The 20,544-nt window shown below is 34.7% G+C and overlaps 3 protein-coding genes across 8 annotated transcripts; 2 read left to right on the top strand and 1 right to left on the bottom strand.

Moving 5' to 3' along the window:
• Nucleotides 1-6,586: 6,586 nt before the first annotated feature.
• Nucleotides 6,587-9,926, top strand: LOC112283962 (G-type lectin S-receptor-like serine/threonine-protein kinase At2g19130). Its single transcript, XM_024523392.3, has 3 exons — nucleotides 6,587-7,406; nucleotides 7,531-8,755; nucleotides 8,850-9,926. The coding sequence occupies exons 1-3, from the start codon at nucleotides 6,927-6,929 to the stop codon at nucleotides 9,713-9,715; spliced, it is 2,571 nt and encodes an 856-aa protein (XP_024379160.1). The 5' UTR covers nucleotides 6,587-6,926; the 3' UTR covers nucleotides 9,716-9,926.
• A 254-nt stretch (nucleotides 9,927-10,180) lies between these two features.
• On the bottom strand, nucleotides 10,181-13,146 carry LOC112283678 (uncharacterized). Of its 5 annotated transcripts, none has more exons than XM_090251014.1 (6): nucleotides 12,897-13,146; nucleotides 12,355-12,548; nucleotides 12,044-12,136; nucleotides 11,760-11,930; nucleotides 11,403-11,585; nucleotides 10,181-11,267 (listed from the first exon to the last, which is right to left on the bottom strand). In XM_090251014.1, exons 2-6 carry the CDS (start codon nucleotides 12,412-12,414, stop codon nucleotides 10,410-10,412), a joined length of 1,365 nt encoding a protein of 454 aa, XP_090107140.1. In that variant the 5' UTR covers nucleotides 12,415-12,548; nucleotides 12,897-13,146; the 3' UTR covers nucleotides 10,181-10,409. The 5 variants fall into 5 exon arrangements, with proteins under 5 accessions (XP_090107140.1, XP_090107142.1, XP_090107143.1 ...); XM_090251016.1 differs by having other exon boundaries at nucleotides 11,772-11,930; XM_090251017.1 differs by having other exon boundaries at nucleotides 11,772-11,930; nucleotides 13,036-13,146.
• A 3,852-nt stretch (nucleotides 13,147-16,998) lies between these two features.
• On the top strand, nucleotides 16,999-20,075 carry LOC112283169 (uncharacterized). 2 transcript variants are annotated; one of them, XM_024521560.3, is made up of 6 exons: nucleotides 16,999-17,537; nucleotides 18,121-18,173; nucleotides 18,393-18,517; nucleotides 18,790-19,110; nucleotides 19,265-19,434; nucleotides 19,622-20,075. In XM_024521560.3, exons 1-6 carry the CDS (start codon nucleotides 17,348-17,350, stop codon nucleotides 20,020-20,022), a joined length of 1,260 nt encoding a protein of 419 aa, XP_024377328.1. In that variant the 5' UTR covers nucleotides 16,999-17,347; the 3' UTR covers nucleotides 20,023-20,075. The 2 variants fall into 2 exon arrangements, with proteins under 2 accessions (XP_024377328.1, XP_024377329.1); XM_024521561.3 differs by having other exon boundaries at nucleotides 17,003-17,280.
• The last annotated feature ends 469 nt before the right edge of the window (nucleotides 20,076-20,544 follow it).

Raw genomic sequence — 20,544 nt, 5'->3', positions numbered from 1 at the left:
ATCTTGAGAGATTTTTTAATAACCTTAAATATAAAAAGAAATTAAAGACTTTGTGCAATCATGTGATATTTTTTTAAGATAAAAAACTCCTTATCATCAAGCTTATAAACTTTTTCAACTACTACCTATATTAAAACAACCATGGTCTTTTGTTTCTATAGATTTTTTCACTAATCTTTTAATTTTAAGTTCTAATAATTTTGTGTTTATAATAATTTTATTTTATTAATATATTTTATATTATATATAAAATGTATCACAAATAAAAAAAAATAATTTTTTTCATAATATTTATTATTATCATAAATTGGTAAAAGCTATTATATTAAATAAAAGGATTTAATTAATTTATTAGATTTTGTAGAGCTCTTTTGAAGATATTAAAGATAGACACAATACTATCTTTGATTTTTTATCCTCAAATTAATGAAAAAATCAAATGGATGAATCAAATATTGTAACAATATTTAAAATACACCATCAACTATCATAAAGATGATTGTACAACTCTTTTGTCATTAGTAGAATTTGCCTATAATAATTTGGTACACTTTTCTATTCAAAAATCATTATTTTTGCTAATTATGGTTATTATCTACTATTTGATATTTTTGACTCTTCAAAAATTAATAATCATATAGAAGAAGATCTAGAAAAATGTTTTTTGGAGCTACATTTGCCAATAAAAGTACAATTAAAAGAAAAATCAAGAAAAAAAAAAACTATATAAATGCAAGCTATAATCTTAAAATTTATCATTATAGAATTTATTTTTAGAAGTATCATATATATATATATATATTCTAATAATTATTTAGATAATAGAAAGAATTAGAAATAAATAAAAGTAAATAATTGATATAATATCTTGTAGAAAAAATTTTGAAAAGCTTTATAGACATGGATTTGACTTTGTGTGTGTTTATAGGTAATTGGTAGGTTAAAAATTTGGCTAATAAGTTGGCTTCATTTCATATATGTTCATCACTTGTACTACAAGTTGGCCATATAGCACACATATAGAAAACCTACTTTGGAAACTAAATATATATTCTACAAATTAGACATATATTAAGAGTCCTATAAAACATGGTCATATAGCTCCTAATTAGATAATATATATAAAAGTAAGAATGAGGACTTCTTCACTCTTTTCAATTCTTTTTTTGCTTTAAGTTTAGTTTCAAGAGTCTCTTCTTTTTTTAGTCTTTTGCAATAGCCATTCTAATTTCTTCTTAAAAATAAATATTTATTTGTTTCTTTTTTACTGTCTTTCTTTGTAAAATGTCTCACATAGAATTTATGTTCTTTGTGTTCTTGTCATTGATACTAGATACCTTTCATGTCAAATTAATGGTAGACTGAAATGATTTTAAAAATAAAATTAGTTTTATAATATTGTCTTGATTGTAGAATTTTTTTTATAAATCATATATTTATTATAATATAAAATTTTTTCATTTACATATTTGAATATTAATAGATATAATATTTGTAACAATATAACATGAAGGTCTTATTATAAGTTTAAAAAGTCAAACATAATAATAATAAAAAATTATTAAATATAAAATATAAATATATTATATTAATCTTTATTCAGTTATAATAATATAATTTGATAAAATATAAATATCATTTAAATATATTATTTTGAATATATAAATTTTTTATTAAATATTTTTAAGAAATAAAAAATTAAATAGATTAGAATAAATTTATATTAGTATTTTATCTAAAAAATTGATATTTTTATTAATTTCATTAATGAATTTATGTATAAAAATTAATATCAGCACCACATTCTTTAACCATTTTAGAATGTATTTATTTTATAATTAAGTAACTTCTTATATAGCTGCATGGTTGTATTTTGAATTACATATAAAAAAGACATAAGATTGGTTGAATTAAGACTTAATTAGATACAAATTTAAGTTAGAAAATAATTTATATTTTAATCCTTATATTTTGAATATTTATTCTTTGTAACTTGGTTCATATATAGATATATATATATATATATATATATGAAAGTATATAAGAAAAAATACTTTCTAATATACTAAATTTTTTGTAATTATACATCAAATAGTTAATTTGTGTAATATCAGTTTTTTCTAAAACATTAATAAATTATAATAAATCCAATTACCATAATCAAAAAAATTAGTATATAAAATCAATTTGTAGAGAATTCATTTTCTTGATCACTATAGAAACTTTATATTAAAGTAAAACCATCTAAAAAGCCTAATTATCTATATTTTTATATTTTTATTGATTATTTTAATATTAATTATTTAAAATAATTCTAATTATTTTATCTTATTCCAGAATGCTATATTTTACAAAAGATTTACATTATAATTTTTATTAAAATACTTCTATAATATAACTTTTGTTTTTTTAAAAAAATTGATATAAATTAATCATTGAAACTACAAACAAATCTATTTTTTTGTTTTTTTACTTTAAAACTTATATTACTAATATTATATTTTTTTCTTTTATTTATACCAAAGCTAATAAAAAAATAGATATTTATATTTAAAAATTTATGTTATTATATAAATCTACAAAGATTGGATTTTTTTTTTTAATTATATAAAATCTACAAAAGACTTTGGAAGATTTTTGAATTATTATAATATATATAGTGAAATGATAAACAAACTCAAATTTTTATTAAATCAACCTACATATTTAAACCATCATTGTACCCTTTCAATCATGTCCATGTTTCCAGCAATTTCCATGTTCCCAAGTGTCACTCCCATTTCCAATGTTTCTAATCCTTTGTCCTTGTTCTTAGCAATGGTTGAGAATGGCGAATGGTTGAAAACGTGGATGGGGGCTCCAACGATGTAATGATAGTTAAGATAGAGTGGATTGCTTTAGTAAAAATTTAGGTCATTTTATCATTATCCTATATATATATATATATGTATATATATAAGTATAAAAGCATACAAAGTATTTATAAGAATAGAATGGATTCAATAAAAGCTTCTATAATATGATAAAAAGTTTTAAATCTTTTATAAGTTATTGGTAAAAGTATCCAAACAATTGTATGGAGTCCTTAAAGTTTAAGTTATTTTTTAACTATAAATTTTTTTTTTACGAATTAAAAAGTTAAAAATATGAATAATTATTTTCTTTTTAAACTCTAATCTTATTAAAAGATTAAAATAAATATTTTTTTATTTTAATAATTTCAAAAATATAAAATTTTGATTTATTATTATAATTATTATTAGACACAAATATTTAAATTGGTGTTTAATTTTTATGGTTTTATAAAAATTATATAAAAATTTTAAATGATTTGAAAGAAGACTTGAATAATAAATATTATAAAAAATAATTTAAAATAATATACTATTTTATTATTTTTTAAAATATTTTTATAATATATATAATTGAATTCTTTCATATACATTAATTTCTTTTTAAAATATTTACAATTAAAGAAAACTATAGTATGTTAGTATATCTTATTAATTATTTTTTAAAAAATTATCAATAAGTTATTGAGATTATTAAATTTAATGTTGTTTAAATTTTTAAAACAATTTTTTGACATTTATTAGGAAGTTCCATAGCTGAGTTTTGAATTTTCAATTCTTAATATGATTATTGATATTATTTTCTTGTAAAATATCCACATATCAAAATTATTTCTAAAAATATTTATAATTTTATTTTCGAATATTTATTTTTTATTTTTTATAATATTAGATCATTATTATCATTATCATAAGATATTTCTAATGCCACTATAAGTTTTGCCTTTGCAATTACATACCACCTGTATCCTTTGTTAATGATAACTTAAACTATGATATATGTGTGTATATATATATATATATATATATATAAATTTCTACATATATGCATATATTTATTTTAGTATTATCTTTAATTAATTATTTATTAGTTTCTTTTAATTAAAAATTATGGTTTTATATTGATTTTATATTTTTATTATTATTATTTTTATAATATTTAAATTTATTTTATATATAATTCAAGAAAACATATATACATATATATATATATATATATATATTCAAAATATCAACAAATTTTTACTTGGCATCATAAAAAACAAAAGAAATATATTGAGTGGATAGTAAGTTGTGGTGATAGTAGCAAAAATAAAAAATCCCCTTCAACTTGTAACAATTAAAACAGAATCTTTAAAACCAAAAACTTAACTTTAGTTTGTTGCATCCGTAAGAGAATTTTTACAAAAAAAATTAGCTTTAACCTAAAACATCCACCTTCAACTTGTAATACATGTAACAACGATGAGAAGAATGGTTTATAGATAATGGAAATGAAGAATAATGTTTTTACATCAAAATTCTTCCACATCATAAAATGTTTCTAATTATATTTTCTTTGCATGCACAAACACCATTTCTTATTCTATAATCTGTATACATTAATTTTTTCTTCTTCTACTTGGTGATTCTACTAAATTCTATGAAATCATTACTTAAAATGTATTCTCCAATGCAAGAGCCTATTTATCTCTTAAGGATTTGATCCTATAGTGAATTACTAAATAAACATATATTTTATGAATTATGCTAAAATTTAAAATGATAAAAATCAAATATTACCAACTTATTAAATATTTTTTAATTATTTATTTATTATAAATAATATATATAATTTTAAGATATTTTAACATATCTAAAAATGTATTATTATTTTTATTTTATTAAAAAATATAAAATTTTCCATACGTTGGAGTGATTTTAGGATGTAAACACAATTTTGTTACAGTGCGTTTCATAATAATAACAATGATTTAAAAAAACTTATTTTCTATACTTTTCATTATATATATATATATATATATATATATACATAAATGAAGAAGAAATATGTCATTGATATTGTCATATTCAAGACTTAGAAATTTTAATTTAAAATAAATCACAAACTCTTAGTTTGGTTATAACTTAATTTACCATCACTATTAATGATATCATACACTATACAAGTTTTTTTTTAAAAAATAATAAATATCAGAAACTGAACATCAATAAAGGTTATACATTCGGAAATGCTGCTAATGAAGACTAATGCCATTGACACAATTTAACTTCCAACAGCACTTCTTCGAATATTGTTACCTCCAGATTTTATAAACCTGTCACTTTAAAAACCAGTGATTTTCTATCCGTTTTTTCATCGATCAGGTGTGAAATTGAAAAAGAACTCATGTCTGCAGCAGTTGTTTTTCTCACACATTCAAAAAGCATACATTATTTTGAGTTAAGAAACTGAAATCTTATTATTTTCTTTTTTGCTTTTGTAATTCTATCAAATTCAATACAGAGAATATATATATATGTATATATATATATATATACACGGGAAATTGTTAAATTTACCCAAGAATTTACTAAATCCACCCATCCCAACCATCATTAAAAAATTCTCCATTGGTCAAAAACCATTGATTTAGTAAATGCTTGGGTTACGTTAATAGTAATATATATATATATATATATATATATATATGACTATCATCAAAAAAGGTAGATATTATAAACATGAATCTAAGTAAATATAATAATTTTAGATCCTATTTTTCTATTATAGCCATATATAAGTAGGGTATTGCTGCTATCAGTATTATTTTCCATCTGTTGCATGTCAAAAAAATTTCTGCTATTGTCACCACAATTCTCTACCTGCTTAACATATTTCTTGTAGTTATACTTCACATGTATACATATAAATATAAGAAGAAATACTAGTACTTTTATTTATTCATTTATTGGTAACAAACACCAAACATCTCTAAAAAAATACGTGTTTTTTATAATGAATAAAATAATTATTTGAGACAATAGTATATATATTCTTCAACTTGGTAACACTTCCAAATAAAGGCAGTTGTAAAAAATTCAAGATTCTAATGAAACATAAATGATTATATGAATCAAGCAACATCAAATAAGTAAATATAAATTCTTATAATCTGCCAATCTTACTCACAAAAAGTTTAAAAATAAAAAAGTAGTCCTCATCCTCAAATGGAAGGAGAAAAAAATAAAATAAAAGCATTGCAAAACAAATATCACCCAAGTTACATACATTAATTTTCTTAATAAAAAAGTTAGACTCAATAGATTTCAACAGAAGTTGGAGGTGATGAGGAAGGGTCCACGTAAGCAGGCATCCACGTGTACTGGGTGGTGCCAGGTCAGCAAGGGAGGTGGTGAATAATAAATGTCCTGCATGTTCTCCTTTGCTTGCCAGTCAAACTAATGGAAGAAGGCCAGACCTGCAGTTGTTGAAACCTTCGCATCATGGAGGATATTATTTATTTATCTATTTATTATCAATATTGTTTTTCATTGGTAACTTAATGGCATGAAGTGGAATTTTGTCTCGCATTGGTTTTTGTTGTTGGCAAAGAGTTACTTGGAGAAACTCTTTTAATATTTATCTAATATATAAAAAAATGTATATCCATGTTTGTTTATGCTGAGTGTGTGTGGAGAGAGAGCGAGACGAAATGTCCATGACGATGACGGATTCCATGACGTTTCCTTTACAGACAGAGAGCGATGTGAGCGGTTTCGCTGAACAGTGCCGCGGAGCTCATGGCTCACGCCGCGCACAACCTTCCGTGACGGCCTCTCCTCATGATCTCACCACAACAAACCCGCTGTAGTTTAGGCCCACAGCGGATGTTGAGTTCGCGGTGCGATGGCCGCGAGTAGCTCGCGATTTCTTTGATGCATGAGATAGGAGTTCATTGGAGTTATGAAAGCACCGCGTGAAGGTTTTGCAGTTTGAGGGGTTGAATGATCGGTGCTGGATGAGTGTTTTGCAACTGCTTTAGAGCTAGTGGAGTAAGCTTTGGGGGTGTGATTTTCGCAGCCGTTGTGGCAATGGAAAGATGGGTTCCTATCAGACTGGTGGTGGCTGTGTCGATGGTGATGACCACGAGAATTGTGGCTCAATCGGCGAGCCTCGATGCACAGTCGTTTGGTTTGAATGCCACTCTCGGCGGCAACCAGACATGGCTGTCCGAGAACGGGACCTTCACCATGGGATTCTACCCCATTCCGGCGAACTCCAGCTCGCTGTACTTGGCGGTGTGGTACTCGGGAGTTCCGGTGGCGCCTGTGTGGCTGATGAACCGCGAGAGAGCTGTCAAGAGCGGGGCTACTCTGACGCTTAACAATGCGGGAAGTCTTGTGCTCGCAAACGCTGATGGCTCTAGCGTCTGGACATCCAACACGTCCGGTGTCGGTGTTGTGGGCGGAAAGTTTCTGGAGAATGGCAACATAGTGCTTCGAAACTCGTCGAACTGGACCATGTGGGACAGCTTCGACTACCCGACGGATACGTTCCTCCCAGGGTTGATCGTAAGTCCAACTTTCTTCCCTCTTGATAAGCTTCACTGTTAGGTCTGAGGTTTTCCAGGAGCTCTCCGTTAGATGGATGCTGATGGTGCGTTGAGGAGTGTTCGTCTCTTTTGTGTTAGAGCAGGTGCAAGTGGGCCACAAATTCACGTCATGGAGGACGAACAGCGATCCATCACCTGGTCTGTACACTTTCGAGATGTTGGCCGATGGGCAGCTGTATTTCAAGTGGAACGGGACCGAGACATACTACAACAGTGGGCCGTGGGGGGGGTCCTATTTCACGAACCCGCCGCAGCTGGGGAGAACAACGTCACCGGATGTGTTTCACTTCGACAACAGCACAGGGAGCCCGAGGTTCTATTACAATACCTCTGGGAGATCGGCCACTGCTGACATCTCCCTCAAGCGGATGCGCCTCGACCCGGACGGCGTGGCGCGCCAGCACATCTGGGTCATCGACTCCAACTCCTGGCAGACCTTCATCAGCGCCCCTGTCGAGCCGTGCGACTCGTACCACGTCTGTGGGAAAAATTCTCTCTGCATCAGCAGCAATTACATTCCGGGCTGCACCTGTCTGCCGGATTTTCGACCCGTCAGTGCTGCGGAATGGAGCGACCAGGATTATTGGTTGCAAGGGTGTGGGCGCGACCCTGCGCTGCTTGGATCTTGCACCACAAACGCCAGCATCGCTAACTCCACCTCAGATTTCTCTTTCATGGCGTTGGCAGGCGCCACCATTGAAGTTAACCGGACCAGCCCGCCCCAGTTTTTCTTCAACGACACCGAGTCCGCCTGTCGGGAAAGATGCGCGGGCAATTGCTCTTGCGGAAGTTTCTCCTTCTCGGAGGTTGCACCCGGAACTAGCACAGCCACCAACTGTACACTGCACTCAACATCCACGGTCTTCTTCAACGCGCGATCCTCAAACGTCACCTCCAACGATTCCACTGGCACGCCATTCATGCTGCGCTTTCTGGTAACTCCCAACCGCGAGAGAGGTGACAATAACGGGTCCTCCTTCAATGGGGCCAAGCTAATTATCACGGTGGTGATTGTATGCTGCGTTGTGGTGGCTGTGGCTGCCAGCCTCTTATGGTGGTTGTGCATCAGACGCCGGGATGCCAAGCGGAGGGCCGATGCCGCCGCGGCCTTCAGCGTTGTGGGCTTGGCGCGATTCACCTACAAGGAACTCGTGGATGCGACAGGGAACTTCGGCCACCAGCTGGGCAGTGGTGGGTTTGGAACTGTATTCCAGGGGACGCTGCCGGACAAGAGCGAGGTAGCGGTTAAGACACTAAACAAGCTGCGGCAAGGAGAACAAGAATTTCGTGCTGAGGTTGCTGTCATCGGTGAGACAATGCGAAACACGTCTCGTAACTCCAGCTGATTTGGTAGAATTCGTCCGATTGTGTGAATGATTTTGCGATTTTTTGCTTCATGCAGGGACTGTCCAGCACATAAACCTCGTCCAGCTTCGAGGGTTTTGCGCGGAGGGTGACCACCGTGCCTTAGTGTACGAATACATCCCTAATGGCTCACTGGAGAAGTACCTCTTCAGACGAGTAGCTGGGAAAGGAGACGGCCCTCAAGATGTCAACAATGTCATGGACTGGAGGACGCGGATGGCCGTCGCTCTTGGAGCTGCTCGTGGCATTGCGTATCTGCACCACGAGTGCAGGTCGAGCATCATCCACTGCGACGTCAAGCCGGAGAATATCCTCCTGAGCGGGGACTTCACCCCTAAGGTGGCGGATTTTGGCCTGGCCAAGCTCATGGGCAAGGACGTGAGCCGATTGATTACCAACATACGTGGGACGCGGGGTTACTTGGCTCCAGAGTGGCTCACAAATTGCACTCTAACGTCCAAGGTGGATGTCTACAGCTACGGCATGACTCTTCTGGAGATCATCAGCGGGCGACGCACCGTGGACTTGTCTTATCCCGCCGACAAGTGGTTCTACGCTGTGTGGGCGTACAAGGAGATTTCCAAGGGTCGGGATTTGACCAGCCTTGTGGATGACAGACTGGCGAAAGGGAGCGTGGACGCAGAGGAGCTTCGGAGGGCGTTGCATGTGGGGCTATGGTGCACTCAGGACGATCCTGTGAAGCGACCCAACATGAGGGACGTTGAGAAGATGCTGGAGGGTGTCTTGGACGTTAACGATGCGCCTGCTCCTCCGTCCTACATTGCTCAAACTGACGAAGCTTGCAACTCAGGAGATTCAAAAATTGCCAGCACTGATGAGAAAGGGTCACAGCTTATGAATGGCATCTCCTTTGAATACACACAAACGTTTTCAGGGAGGTAGTAATAGTTACACATGTATGATACTTGTTGGAGCCGGACGACAACATTCAGAATCTCAGCATGTTAAATTGATCTCATCAGTTAGCTCCGAGCTTACACCTAGACCGAGAATGAATAAAGTGTAGGATAGAACTGGGTGCAAAGCGCGGATGAAGAGATGTAATGCAATCTTCTTACGAATTCAATCTGTTTCTTGTCCAGTTCATTATTTACTGCTTGTCCAATTAGTTTACTTCTCACCAACCTGTTCACTCTCACCATTAATACTCGGTGTAGTGGTCTGCAACTCAGCCTTGGAACTGTAGACCTGTACACAAAAACACTGCTCACTTGACTATCCTAAATCACAGTATGTACAGCTCAGCATGTTCCGTGTGCATTTTACCTATTAAACAGAGGATTCGACGGAGAGAGGATGACTCATTTGAGGAAATTTCATACTGAACATGAGAAGTCAGGAATAAAATTAGTCGAGCAAAATCTAAGCTGTACTGATCTCAAGCTTCTGTACAAGGTATTGAAAGTGAGTTCCCCGTTTCTAGCAATTAAACCAGATTGGTTAATGAAAACGGCCCACATGGTATCTGTATACTAGCAAAATCGTAGAAATATATTCATAACGTAGAACAAGAGGAAGGTGAAGCGGGTTAAGCAGAAAGTAACCCAAGGTTAAACCTCCCTCATATTACCACAAGCTACAAATTTGAAGCTGAAGACAGTTCAGCCTCAAGCAAGACGGAGAGGTTCTTTTTAGCGGAAGCTGGCTTGCTCGACGACCTTCCGATACCTCCAAGAGCAGCTGCAGGAGTCTTTTTATCGCTGAAAATTTGCTTCTTGGATGATTTCACCAGGGGGCTCCTGAGAAGGCTACCCAGTTGGCTTGTAGGGCTATGCACTCGAACACGAAGTGCAGGTGACTCCTGTACCGTTGGTAAACGTCCTGCACCCAGCAGCAGATTTCCTCTTTCCGGTTGCATAGGCAGCATAGTTGTATTTGTATCACACGCTACTTCCGGTGCACAGCTTTCAGTCTTAGTCCCTGCAGATACAAGTGGCTTGAAAGATAATTTACTAAGTGCGCCGTAATACTCTTGCCTGGTTCCATCCGACAGACGGATCCTCACAGCGGGAGACTTGAGAATTGCTGCAATCTTCCCTGCCTCAGCTTTTGACCTCGTGACTCTGATATTCTCTTTGCCCTCTTCGGTATCATCCTCGCCTCTAACTCTTTTCTTGAGTTTGGAATCAGCTCCAAAAGTTGAAGCTGCTGAAGTGGAGGTCGCCTCTGGATCACGCTCAGACGTTCCGATGGCTGAGGAATTAGACGGCTCCTTACTTAACTTCGAAGGAAATGGATCTCTGGCCGATCTTACAGAATCAATCCGACTGGTAGAATGAGGGGCTTCGTTGAACAAATTCCTCGGTGTCATGCTCTTAGAACAATTAGTTCCGAAAGCCGCTGTTCTCGCTCTGGGAGTAGTGAACCGGTTGGACAATTTGGGAGTGTCTAATGTCCATTGACCATTTGAATCTCCAAGAACCCGTTTGCAGACCTGTGAGTAACACAGCGTGTTTGTGAGTGAATGTGTGGAAGTGAAGATAAGGGAAAGAGAAATTAGAGATGGACAGAATGAGATTCTGATTTGTTGATGCTCAATATTAGGTTTGCAAATGAGACAGAAACCAACCTGCTCCTCTGGCATGAATGGACTTTGGATGGTTTCTAGGGGTTGGAAAGTAATAGCTTTCTGGAAGCGCAGTTTCTGACCCCCTGAAGAACTCGATACACAATGATCAGAATTTGTCCTCGATTTGACGAGTGACGTGGTCTGTGGTGTTTGCCCACTTGAGTCAGCTGCAACATTGAGCGGCTGCACGAGATACCATGCTGGATTAGTATCCTCCAGACAATGATTTTCTTAAACATACCGAATGCAAGTCTTTTTTAGATTGAGAACTATATAGGATGAAATGAAGGGAAGAAAGACCAAATGCACAATTGGCAAATCTTAAGTAAATAGCCATGATGAAGAAATGCACCGGACATGGCAATTAACCTGGTTGGGTGGGCATGTTGGACCCTCCATAGTCTCCAGGGGTTGAAATGCGGGGTTAGTGTGCCACTTCATTCCAGAGCTTCCGAAGTCCAAAGCCCGCGCGCTCTTAGGAGTTGGGCAGAGTCTTTGTCCGTTTGAATCCACTGGAACGCGCATAGGCTGTTACGTCATGTGCTCGTGGTATTAATTTCCCATAATCACTATTTCAGGATTGAGAATGAAGAAAAAGAATGGAAAGGAGAACCTCAAAAGGATTGGGGAGTGAGACGTACAGTGCCAAGGCCAGGCTTTGTTGCTGATAAACGAATCATGCTCACCAACCTGTCTGTGGTTGGCAGCTTGGGGCAAGCTTCAGAACTATCCAGCTACACCATGGAACCCAGCACAAAATATCATTAGCTCAAAAATAACAACATCAACGCTGTTTTCCAGACATCCTTCTCCTTCTCCTCCAAATAAGAGATGCTTAGTATCTTCCCGTTGGAATCCATTCCATGTTAATTGCGCAGCTCTCACGTCACAATAGATTACATTATGTAAGGCTGACTCTAGCAGATCAAAATCATGGTGAGATAAGGTCTACCTCAAGTATAATCACCGAGTCAGGTCGCACCATACAGGGGCTTCCGCAGACAGCCTCCATTTTGAGAATTCTCTTTGCTTTCGACGGCCCCAGGTATGCCACAGCTTATGCGGCAGCACGGAATCAGTAGGTGAGAACAATGGCGAATCACGATCTCTTAAGATTCAGCAGGCTGAACCAGTAGGAGTAAGCCCCTAACATTGAAGGTTTAAACCAAGAGAAAGTTCAGCATTGCCAGATGTACAAAACAACCCACGAATAGATCATACTGTAGCAAATTGAATATACGAGGCTAATCGTACACTCTCAACGGCGTAGTTGCACAATTTGAAGCGAAGGTAAACAACTCAGGAGAAACCGATCTAGACAGCTTGCGACACGTCGCAGACTAACGCATCCTCTTCATAGGCGCCTTTCAGTTTGGAAGCGTAAGGCATGACTAGTCTGGGCTGCGAATCAATAAGATAATCTAACGGAAGAAAAAACAGCTGTGAAAGCTAAGCTCGAAATTGACGAGAAACGACTAAGCTATCCTGCCTCACCGAGATGGAGTTTGAACCCCTTCCGCCAGGCCACAACGGTCAACTTTGGAAGTTTGAGGAGAGCCCATGTTCGAGGTCAAACGCAACAACCGATTGCAGCAAGGCAAGAAAGTGGTAAGTCATACGAAGACAGACTTACAAGCCTCGCGATGCTCCCACACTCCAAGCAATCCAGAGAAAGGGTCTCGAGCACAACAAGATATGGCGGAGCTCGAGAACCAAGAGCAATTGCGACACTCGACTCGACTCTGCGAAATCCTAACGGTCACGAAGCACATCACGCTTTGCAATTTGAAATTTATACCCGGGTCCTGGAGACCCCGGTATCAGAGATTTGAACGATGGGTATCAGTGTCGTATCTTTTCATCTATAGATGAATGATTTATTTTATTCATCGATCCTGGACCCTGCCTCGCCTACCCCGCGCTCCAGGCCCTGGAAGTGACCACAAGGCGGCCCAGTATAGGTTCGGTTAATAATGTATGTATATATGTTTATTGTTTGTTGTATATAATAAAGTATAAAATTAATATTATTTCATTTTAAAAAATAATAATTTTCTGATTTTGGTACTCTATATATAATAAATTTAGGGGAATGATAATATATGTAATATATTTAGGGGAATGATAATATATGTAATATATTTAGGGGAATGATAATATATGTAATATATTTAGGGGAATGATAATATATGTAATATATTTAGGGGAATGATAATATATGTAATATATTTAGGGGAATGATAATATATGTAATATATTTAGGGGAATGATAATATATGTAATATATTTAGGGGAATGGTAAAGCAACCCAATTTTTTACTAAAACGACTCACTCTATCTCAACCATTATTGCACACTTACAACCCCTATCCCTGTTCCTAGCCATTCCCCATTCCCAACCATTGTTAAGGACGACGGTGGAGGGTTGGAAATGTTGGAAATAGGAGTGATGGTTGGAAATAGGGGAATGGGTAGGAGCAGGGATGGGGTTGAAAGGATACAATGATGATTTAAACATGTGGCTTAATTTAGTAAAATTTTGGATTACTTTACTAAATTTATATTTATGTACTATTTTTATAATATAATATATTTGATATTTATTTTTATTAGACTATAAATATAATATGCATAATATGTATAACATTTTATAATATGTGAATATTATGTCTTATGAAATTTAAGTTCAAATATTTAAATATAAATCATTTTATATATGTAATTTAAAATTTTTATTAGATTAATATCTGATCAACTAGTAAATCAGATTTTAAAAGATTATTTATTTTTAAATTTAGTAATTAATAATAAATTAATATTTAAGCATCTTTTTAAAAAAATTGAAGATTCTTTTTTAATTTATATATCTTTGTATAAAAACACATATATTAAAAATATATATATATATATATATATATATGTACAAATCTTTAATTGGATCATGTACAAGGTGTTGATGTATGCATAAGAAGTATGTAATTTTTGTTCTTTGAGTTATTATAAAAATATGTAAAATTGTATATTAAGTTTATTTATATGTTTTCTATCACTACTTTATATTAGCATTTCTTACAAGGAGGTAATTTTTTTTGTTTAATAATCTATAATTCAAATAAGTTTAATTTAATTAATTTAAATCTATAATCAATTTTAAAATTTATTTATATAATAATTAAAATTTAAATGTATTATTTATGAAGTAGACATTGAATTAACATGTTCTACAATAGTAAATACAAAGTAACTACTAATTAAAAGGCATTGGAAAAATATATTAATTATATTCTAAATTGCAAAGATGTGTGTATTACCTTTCATCAATTTGTGATGCATAGTAATATAACAAAGTTATCAAAAATATCCATGTAAGAACTATATTTATACTATGTGATGAAAATCTATTCCAATTGACAAAGTTGTAATGAACACGGTTTTGTTATTAGGTATTATGACCAACAAAAGTTGTAGACTATATTTATTTATATTTAAATTTGATTTAATATAATAAATCCATGATTCAATATACCAAATTGGTAAGTATTGCAATGTCAAATGACTTGTTACATTGATATTATGGACTTAAATTTGATTCATTGCATTATTTATATCAAACAATAAACAATCTATTTTAACCGATGTATAAAACAATTATAAATAATTACTACATTGTTTAGATAAGCTTTGCTTTAAATTAGTAATTTTATTGTAAAAAGACCATTGTAATGATCTACAATAAAATATGTATAATACATAAGACAAAAGATAAAACAAAAAAGAGCTCCAAATAACATAAATATTCTAGTTAGATTTCTCTTATTTTATAATTTTATATTTCTCTTCTTCCTTCTTTTCATCTTTGTATTTTTTTATTTCTAAAAATAGTATAAATATAATTAATCAACATTTTAAAAACTTTAAAATAAAAAAGAATAATGGTTAAAAAACTATATATATATATAAACTAAATTAGGCAATTATATTTTATCCATCTAATTAACTTAATTAATATATTTAATATCTATGGGACTTTCCAACCAATTTGCTCCAATTTTATTTAAATCAACTAACAAATTTATTATAGGATTAGTTGAAAAGCCAAGTTAGAGAAGGTAGAGAAGATCCAATTTCAATCCTACAAAGTTGCTTAGCTATTAATATCCAAAGTCACAATAAAATATTTAGATTGTGGATTAGGACCATAGTGTTAATAAACTATCTTAATTATAATTTATGATCAAAGACACAATAAAATACTTTAATTGCAAATTGTAAGAAAGGCATTAATGCCCTACCTTGATCGTGGTTTGTAAAGAAATATACAATAAATTACTTTGGTGTCAATTACTTTGGTGTCAATGTACAACTAAAGTTAGAATAAATTCTTTTAGTAGTCAAGTACAATTAAGATATTTTATAGCAACTTCGGTGTTAGCCCACTAATGCAATGGAAGAATGCCTTGGCTATAATATTGTGTGGATTGCTACTTATTACATAATATAACCACAATATAATGCAATTATATGATAATTTTTTTTTTTTTTTTTTTTTTTTTTTTTTTTTACTTCTGTTAATTTAGATCTTAATAGCTGTCAAGGACAAGAATTCAAAAAAGATATGTAAACAACTAAGATATGTATCATAGAAAGATGAAAAAATGGAAATAAAATAGTCTATATATATATATATATATATATATTCAAAAGAAACTAAAATACCTATTTCCAAAAGACAAAAAAAACTAGAAACCTTTGAAATTAGACTAGAAGCAAAAAAAGAATTGACAAGAGTGAAGAAGGTTTTACTCTTGCTTTTATATATAATATCTAATCAAGAGCTATGTGGCAACATTATGTAGGACCTCCAATACATGTTCAATTTGTAAAACACATGTCTTGACTTACAAGACAAGTTTCCTATATATGTACTATATAATTAGCTTGTGCTACAAGCTATCAATACTTGTGACACATTGCTAACTTGTTGACCAAGTGTTCATTCTACCAATCACTTACAAACATGTATAAAGGTGAAATTGCATCTATGAAGATTTTAAGAAGCTTCTCTACAAGATATTATCAAATTAATCTATTTTTACTTATTTCTACTTATTCATATTATCTAGGTAACTATAGAAGTAAATATGTATGTCTATGATAATAGCTTAGATTGTCAATTTAAAAAAAAATCATGTAGAAATTAAAAAATCATGTAAAAAATAAATAAAAATCATGTAGAAATTTGCAAAAGAACATAGTTTTTAGTCTAAAAAAATAAAACACTTAATATTAGGCAATTTCAATTAAGATAATTTAAGAGGGGCAATTAACATCTTAAGTTATTTTTTTTCATAATTTTTTTCCATCTATGTACACGAAAATGGGTGGACAAGTCCAATTTAGATGCTTCTTTGTCATAGCAAAGAAATAACAAAGGTGCATTTCTCAGCATTTTATAGTTTTTTGGATCTACCTTTGGAATCTAATTCAACAACTCCATAGCTGCTCTTGGATTCGTTACTTCCAACCAACTCATTCATTAGATAAGTTTCTTGTATAAGTTTGGCCGATAGTTAGGCCGATAGTTAGACTTTCTTTAGTTCGTTCTATCGTCGTTCGTTCGTTCCATTACGTCCTTTCTTCCTTGGTTTTGTCAGAGTTGTTTGGTTTTGTTGTGTTTTTCTTCAATAAGACATTGACCGAAGCAATTGAAGAGCCCTGAGTACAGATTGTGACATCCCGTAAGGATCTACGATTACTTCCCTTGCAAACCAGAGAGCCCACCTCGTCATGCAGCCATTACTCTTGCACTCCGTGAGCTGCTGGGACATGACAAGATTGCGAAGGAGCTGGATTCTGATCTCAGTTTCTGGGTACGAGGGTATGTGATTTGTGTTCTATTTTTATTTTTGTTTTTTCAGATGTTTTGAGCTGTTAGAGATTAGGGTATGGCGGGAGGGAGCTCACGAGGGGGTAGCGGTAGCAGTGGTAAGAAAAAAAAGAAAGCGAAGCCCTTGTCGAAAGACCCAGTTCGCCTTGCTGCCGCAGTCCTCACGCTTTCCAAATGGGCGTCGCCGAAGATGCCCTGTTTGAACCTCTCGCTCCCCAAAATGGACCTTCACACGCACAGCACCTGCAGTAAGTCCTGTTGTTTTTTTTTAGGTTTGCGGAATAATGTTACGATCCCACCACGTGCTGACTCTCTAGCAGCTTGCACCGTTCTGAATGCTTCCTTGTTGGGTTCGTAGAGAAAAAAAGGTGAACATTGTTGCTTTTAACATTATTTTGACTAGATTTCATGTGTAATGCCCGTCGCCAGAAGGATTCTATGTGACAAATTCGGAGTGTCTACTGTGTTGAAAGATGAAAATTATCGTCGAGGGTGATGACAGGGCAGCCATTTAGTCTTTATCATTTAATACCTAATTGGCACCATCCATAATTCTTGGGGGCTTAGCTCTACATTGTTGGAAGTTTCCTTACGGACAGAATTTGAGGTCGTTTCTGGGTAAATAGTTGAAGGCAAGTAACCTTCTGATGTGCATTTAAATCCCAAATCGCAAATCTGAGTATGTTATTTTATTAACTGGTTCTTTCTTAAATCTGGTATAATTAGAAAGACTGATGATCAGCGTAAAGGTTTAGCCAGGACTAGAATACGTTTACAGCATCTTCTGTCGCAAAGGATCCTTAATTCAAGCAAATCGAGTGTGCTTTGCAGGTGATGGCAGGTTGTCACCAACTGACTTGGTGTTACGTGCTCACCGGAATGGGGTATGAATCCTTCAGTATTTTCATGTATGTTTTTACACCGCAATGTGAAATTATGAAATAGTGCGTTGGTGGCGTGAATCCTGTGTTCATTTAGAGTATTCAGGATGCGTTTGGCTTGCTGACAGTGTTTTTAGAATTTCTTTGGGACCACAATGGTTCAGAATTTGTGGTATGGAAACGGTGATTGTCTCTTAGGTATTGATAAGGGCATGAATGTAGGTCAACGTCTTGGCGCTCACAGACCACGATACTATGGAGGGTGTTCCAGTTGCTTTGAAAGTTGCACGTGACCTTGGGATGAGGCTCATTCCGGGCGTTGAGATTAGTGCCAAATTTGCATCAACGTACTCCTTCTGCTACCCTCCTCTGATTTCAGATGTATATGTATCCTGCATTCGCAAGTTCCTGTATGCTGTAGCTATCTATTTAAGATTGTAAAGAAGAGAGACATAGAAAAGAAAGAAAAAAGATTTGTCGATTTGTTTTTTTATGGAAGTGTACTCTATGTGGAACGTGGTGTTCACAGTCGATGTCAATCGTTTGTTCGTGCACGCTTGCGGAGTGATTGTGAAAGCACTTCAGTAGATATTGTCGTGATATTTTCCTGTCTATGCAGTTCACAACTACAACGGGGAGAGGAGGAAAATGTTCATATTTTGGCTTACTTTAGCTGTTGTGGTCCAGCCCATCCCGAGGAACTAGAAGCATGCTTGAACAAAATTCGTGAAGGGCGGTACACTCGTGCGAAGCGAATGGTGCAGAAACTAAAAGCCCTGAATAAGCCTGTGAAATGGGAGAGTGTCCTCGACATAGCAGGAGATGGCGTGGCTCCTTGTCGGCCACATGTGGCCCGAGCATTATTAGAAGCTGGTCACGTTGATACTATTGGAGAGGCTTTTACCCGTTTTCTTCGTGATTCTGGTCCTGCTTATGTTGCGTACGTTCTTTATCCAGCTACTGTGATTTCAAACTTTCTATTCAGTCTATGTCAAGCAGCACACGGAAGCTGCTGTGATGTTATTGCCGCTGGGGGTGATCGTTTTGATGCTTCTCAGCATCACTTTCATATTTTCTTCTCAATGAATTTGCAGAGGTGCTGAGCAGCCTGCCGAGGAGGTAGTGCGGTTGATTCATCGAACAGGCGGCATTGCAGTTCTTGCACATCCATGGTCGTTGAAAAACCCTAGCCCGCTCATAGACCGACTGAAAGACGCAGGTCTGGATGGTATGGAGGTGTACAGAAGTGGTGGAAAAGACCCTGGTATGATACTTCAACGTAGCCACAAGTCTGCTTATCTTCATGAATTAGTTCCTGGTCATAAAGTCGACTCATGAGAATTAAGAGAGTCTCTAGTTGCCCCTGGATTGTAATTTCTGAACTCCGGAAAATTTTGTTGGAGGCTTGTCTGAAGTTTTGTGGTGGTGGTGGTGGTGGGTACGTTTTACAGCATGGGTAACCTGCGCTGGCAACCTTCTGAAGGTGGGCGGATCTGATTATCATGCATCTGGTGCAGTGGAAGAGACTGACGTTGGAGGCATTGCACTCCCAGCTGGAACGATGCTCCAATTTTTGACAACTGCTCAGCCTATTTGGATATCTGCTCTACGCGTTATTTTAGAAGAATTTGCACAATCTGATTTAGAGACAGTACTATCAGCATCTCTAAGTTGGAAAGGTGATATAACAATTAGAAAGCTAGAGAAGGAAGTTCTTCTGATTCTGTCTCCTCTTCTAGATGGTGAAGAAGAGAGGGCGTTGGTGCAAAATGAGGCGTTACGGCTTGGCTTGTCTCACTCAATCGTTCGTGAGCAAGGTTTTGATTGCTGTGCTGTTTCCAGACAATTGTAAACTGCGTTTCTTTTACGAAAAAAAACTGAATTATGATCATACAAAGCATTTAACTATGTGTTTATTTAGTTTGGTCATGTATGACATCATCTATGAAGCATTATGCACATGCTGCTGACTGGTCTAAAAATGTTCGTCTGTTTACGATTTTCTCGTGGGAAAGACTGTGGGGCCCAGAATTTTGAAACTGTGCACTTGTAACCTGTAGAGATACACTACAGATTACATGAATGCAAGTTAACAGTAATATTCATTGCACGTTTCTATGCATACAAAGCGTCAACTCCTCGAACCTGCTAGGTTGAAGGGACTCTTCGAGCCTCATTGGCATTTGATGGATGTACAGGCGGCTTTTGTGTTTTTCAGTGTTGGATTAGTGCACTCTGTCTTGACTGTAGTGTTCTCCATCTATCTATCTCTCTCTCTCTCTCTCTATATATATATATATATCTATATCTTTACAAACTTGACTTAGTCCTTGAAAGTTGATGATTGTTTGTAAGCGAAGAAAATACTGCAATG

This window comes from Physcomitrium patens, chromosome 6, assembly GCF_059467195.1.
Source record: "Physcomitrium patens ecotype Gransden chromosome 6, ASM5946719v1, whole genome shotgun sequence".
In the NCBI taxonomy this organism is placed as follows: Eukaryota; Viridiplantae; Streptophyta; class Bryopsida; order Funariales; family Funariaceae; genus Physcomitrium; species Physcomitrium patens.
The sequence above is the reverse complement of the archived record's forward strand: the minus strand, read 5'-3'. Positions and strand labels throughout refer to the sequence as shown.

Bases quoted from the DNA above. Each gene is read 5' to 3' on its own strand.
- LOC112283962 (XM_024523392.3), top strand. From the start codon at position 6,927: ATGGAAAGATGGGTTCCTATCAGACTGGTGGTGGCTGTGTCGATGGTG. The intron at 7,407-7,530 runs GTAAGTCCAACT...GTGTTAGAGCAG, and splicing joins CGTTCCTCCCAGGGTTGATC to GTGCAAGTGGGCCACAAATT. The intron at 8,756-8,849 runs GTGAGACAATGC...TGCTTCATGCAG, and splicing joins TGCTGAGGTTGCTGTCATCG to GGACTGTCCAGCACATAAAC.
- LOC112283678 (XM_090251014.1), bottom strand. From the start codon at position 12,414: ATGGAGGCTGTCTGCGGAAGCCCCTGTATGGTGCGACCTGACTCGGTG. The intron at 11,931-12,043 runs GTACGTCTCACT...ATGACGTAACAG, and splicing joins CAAAGCCTGGCCTTGGCACT to CCTATGCGCGTTCCAGTGGA. The intron at 11,268-11,402 runs GTTGGTTTCTGT...TGTTACTCACAG, and splicing joins CATTCATGCCAGAGGAGCAG to GTCTGCAAACGGGTTCTTGG.
- LOC112283169 (XM_024521560.3), top strand. From the start codon at position 17,348: ATGGCGGGAGGGAGCTCACGAGGGGGTAGCGGTAGCAGTGGTAAGAAA. The intron at 17,538-18,120 runs GTAAGTCCTGTT...TGTGCTTTGCAG, and splicing joins TCACACGCACAGCACCTGCA to GTGATGGCAGGTTGTCACCA. The intron at 18,174-18,392 runs GTATGAATCCTT...GCATGAATGTAG, and splicing joins TACGTGCTCACCGGAATGGG to GTCAACGTCTTGGCGCTCAC.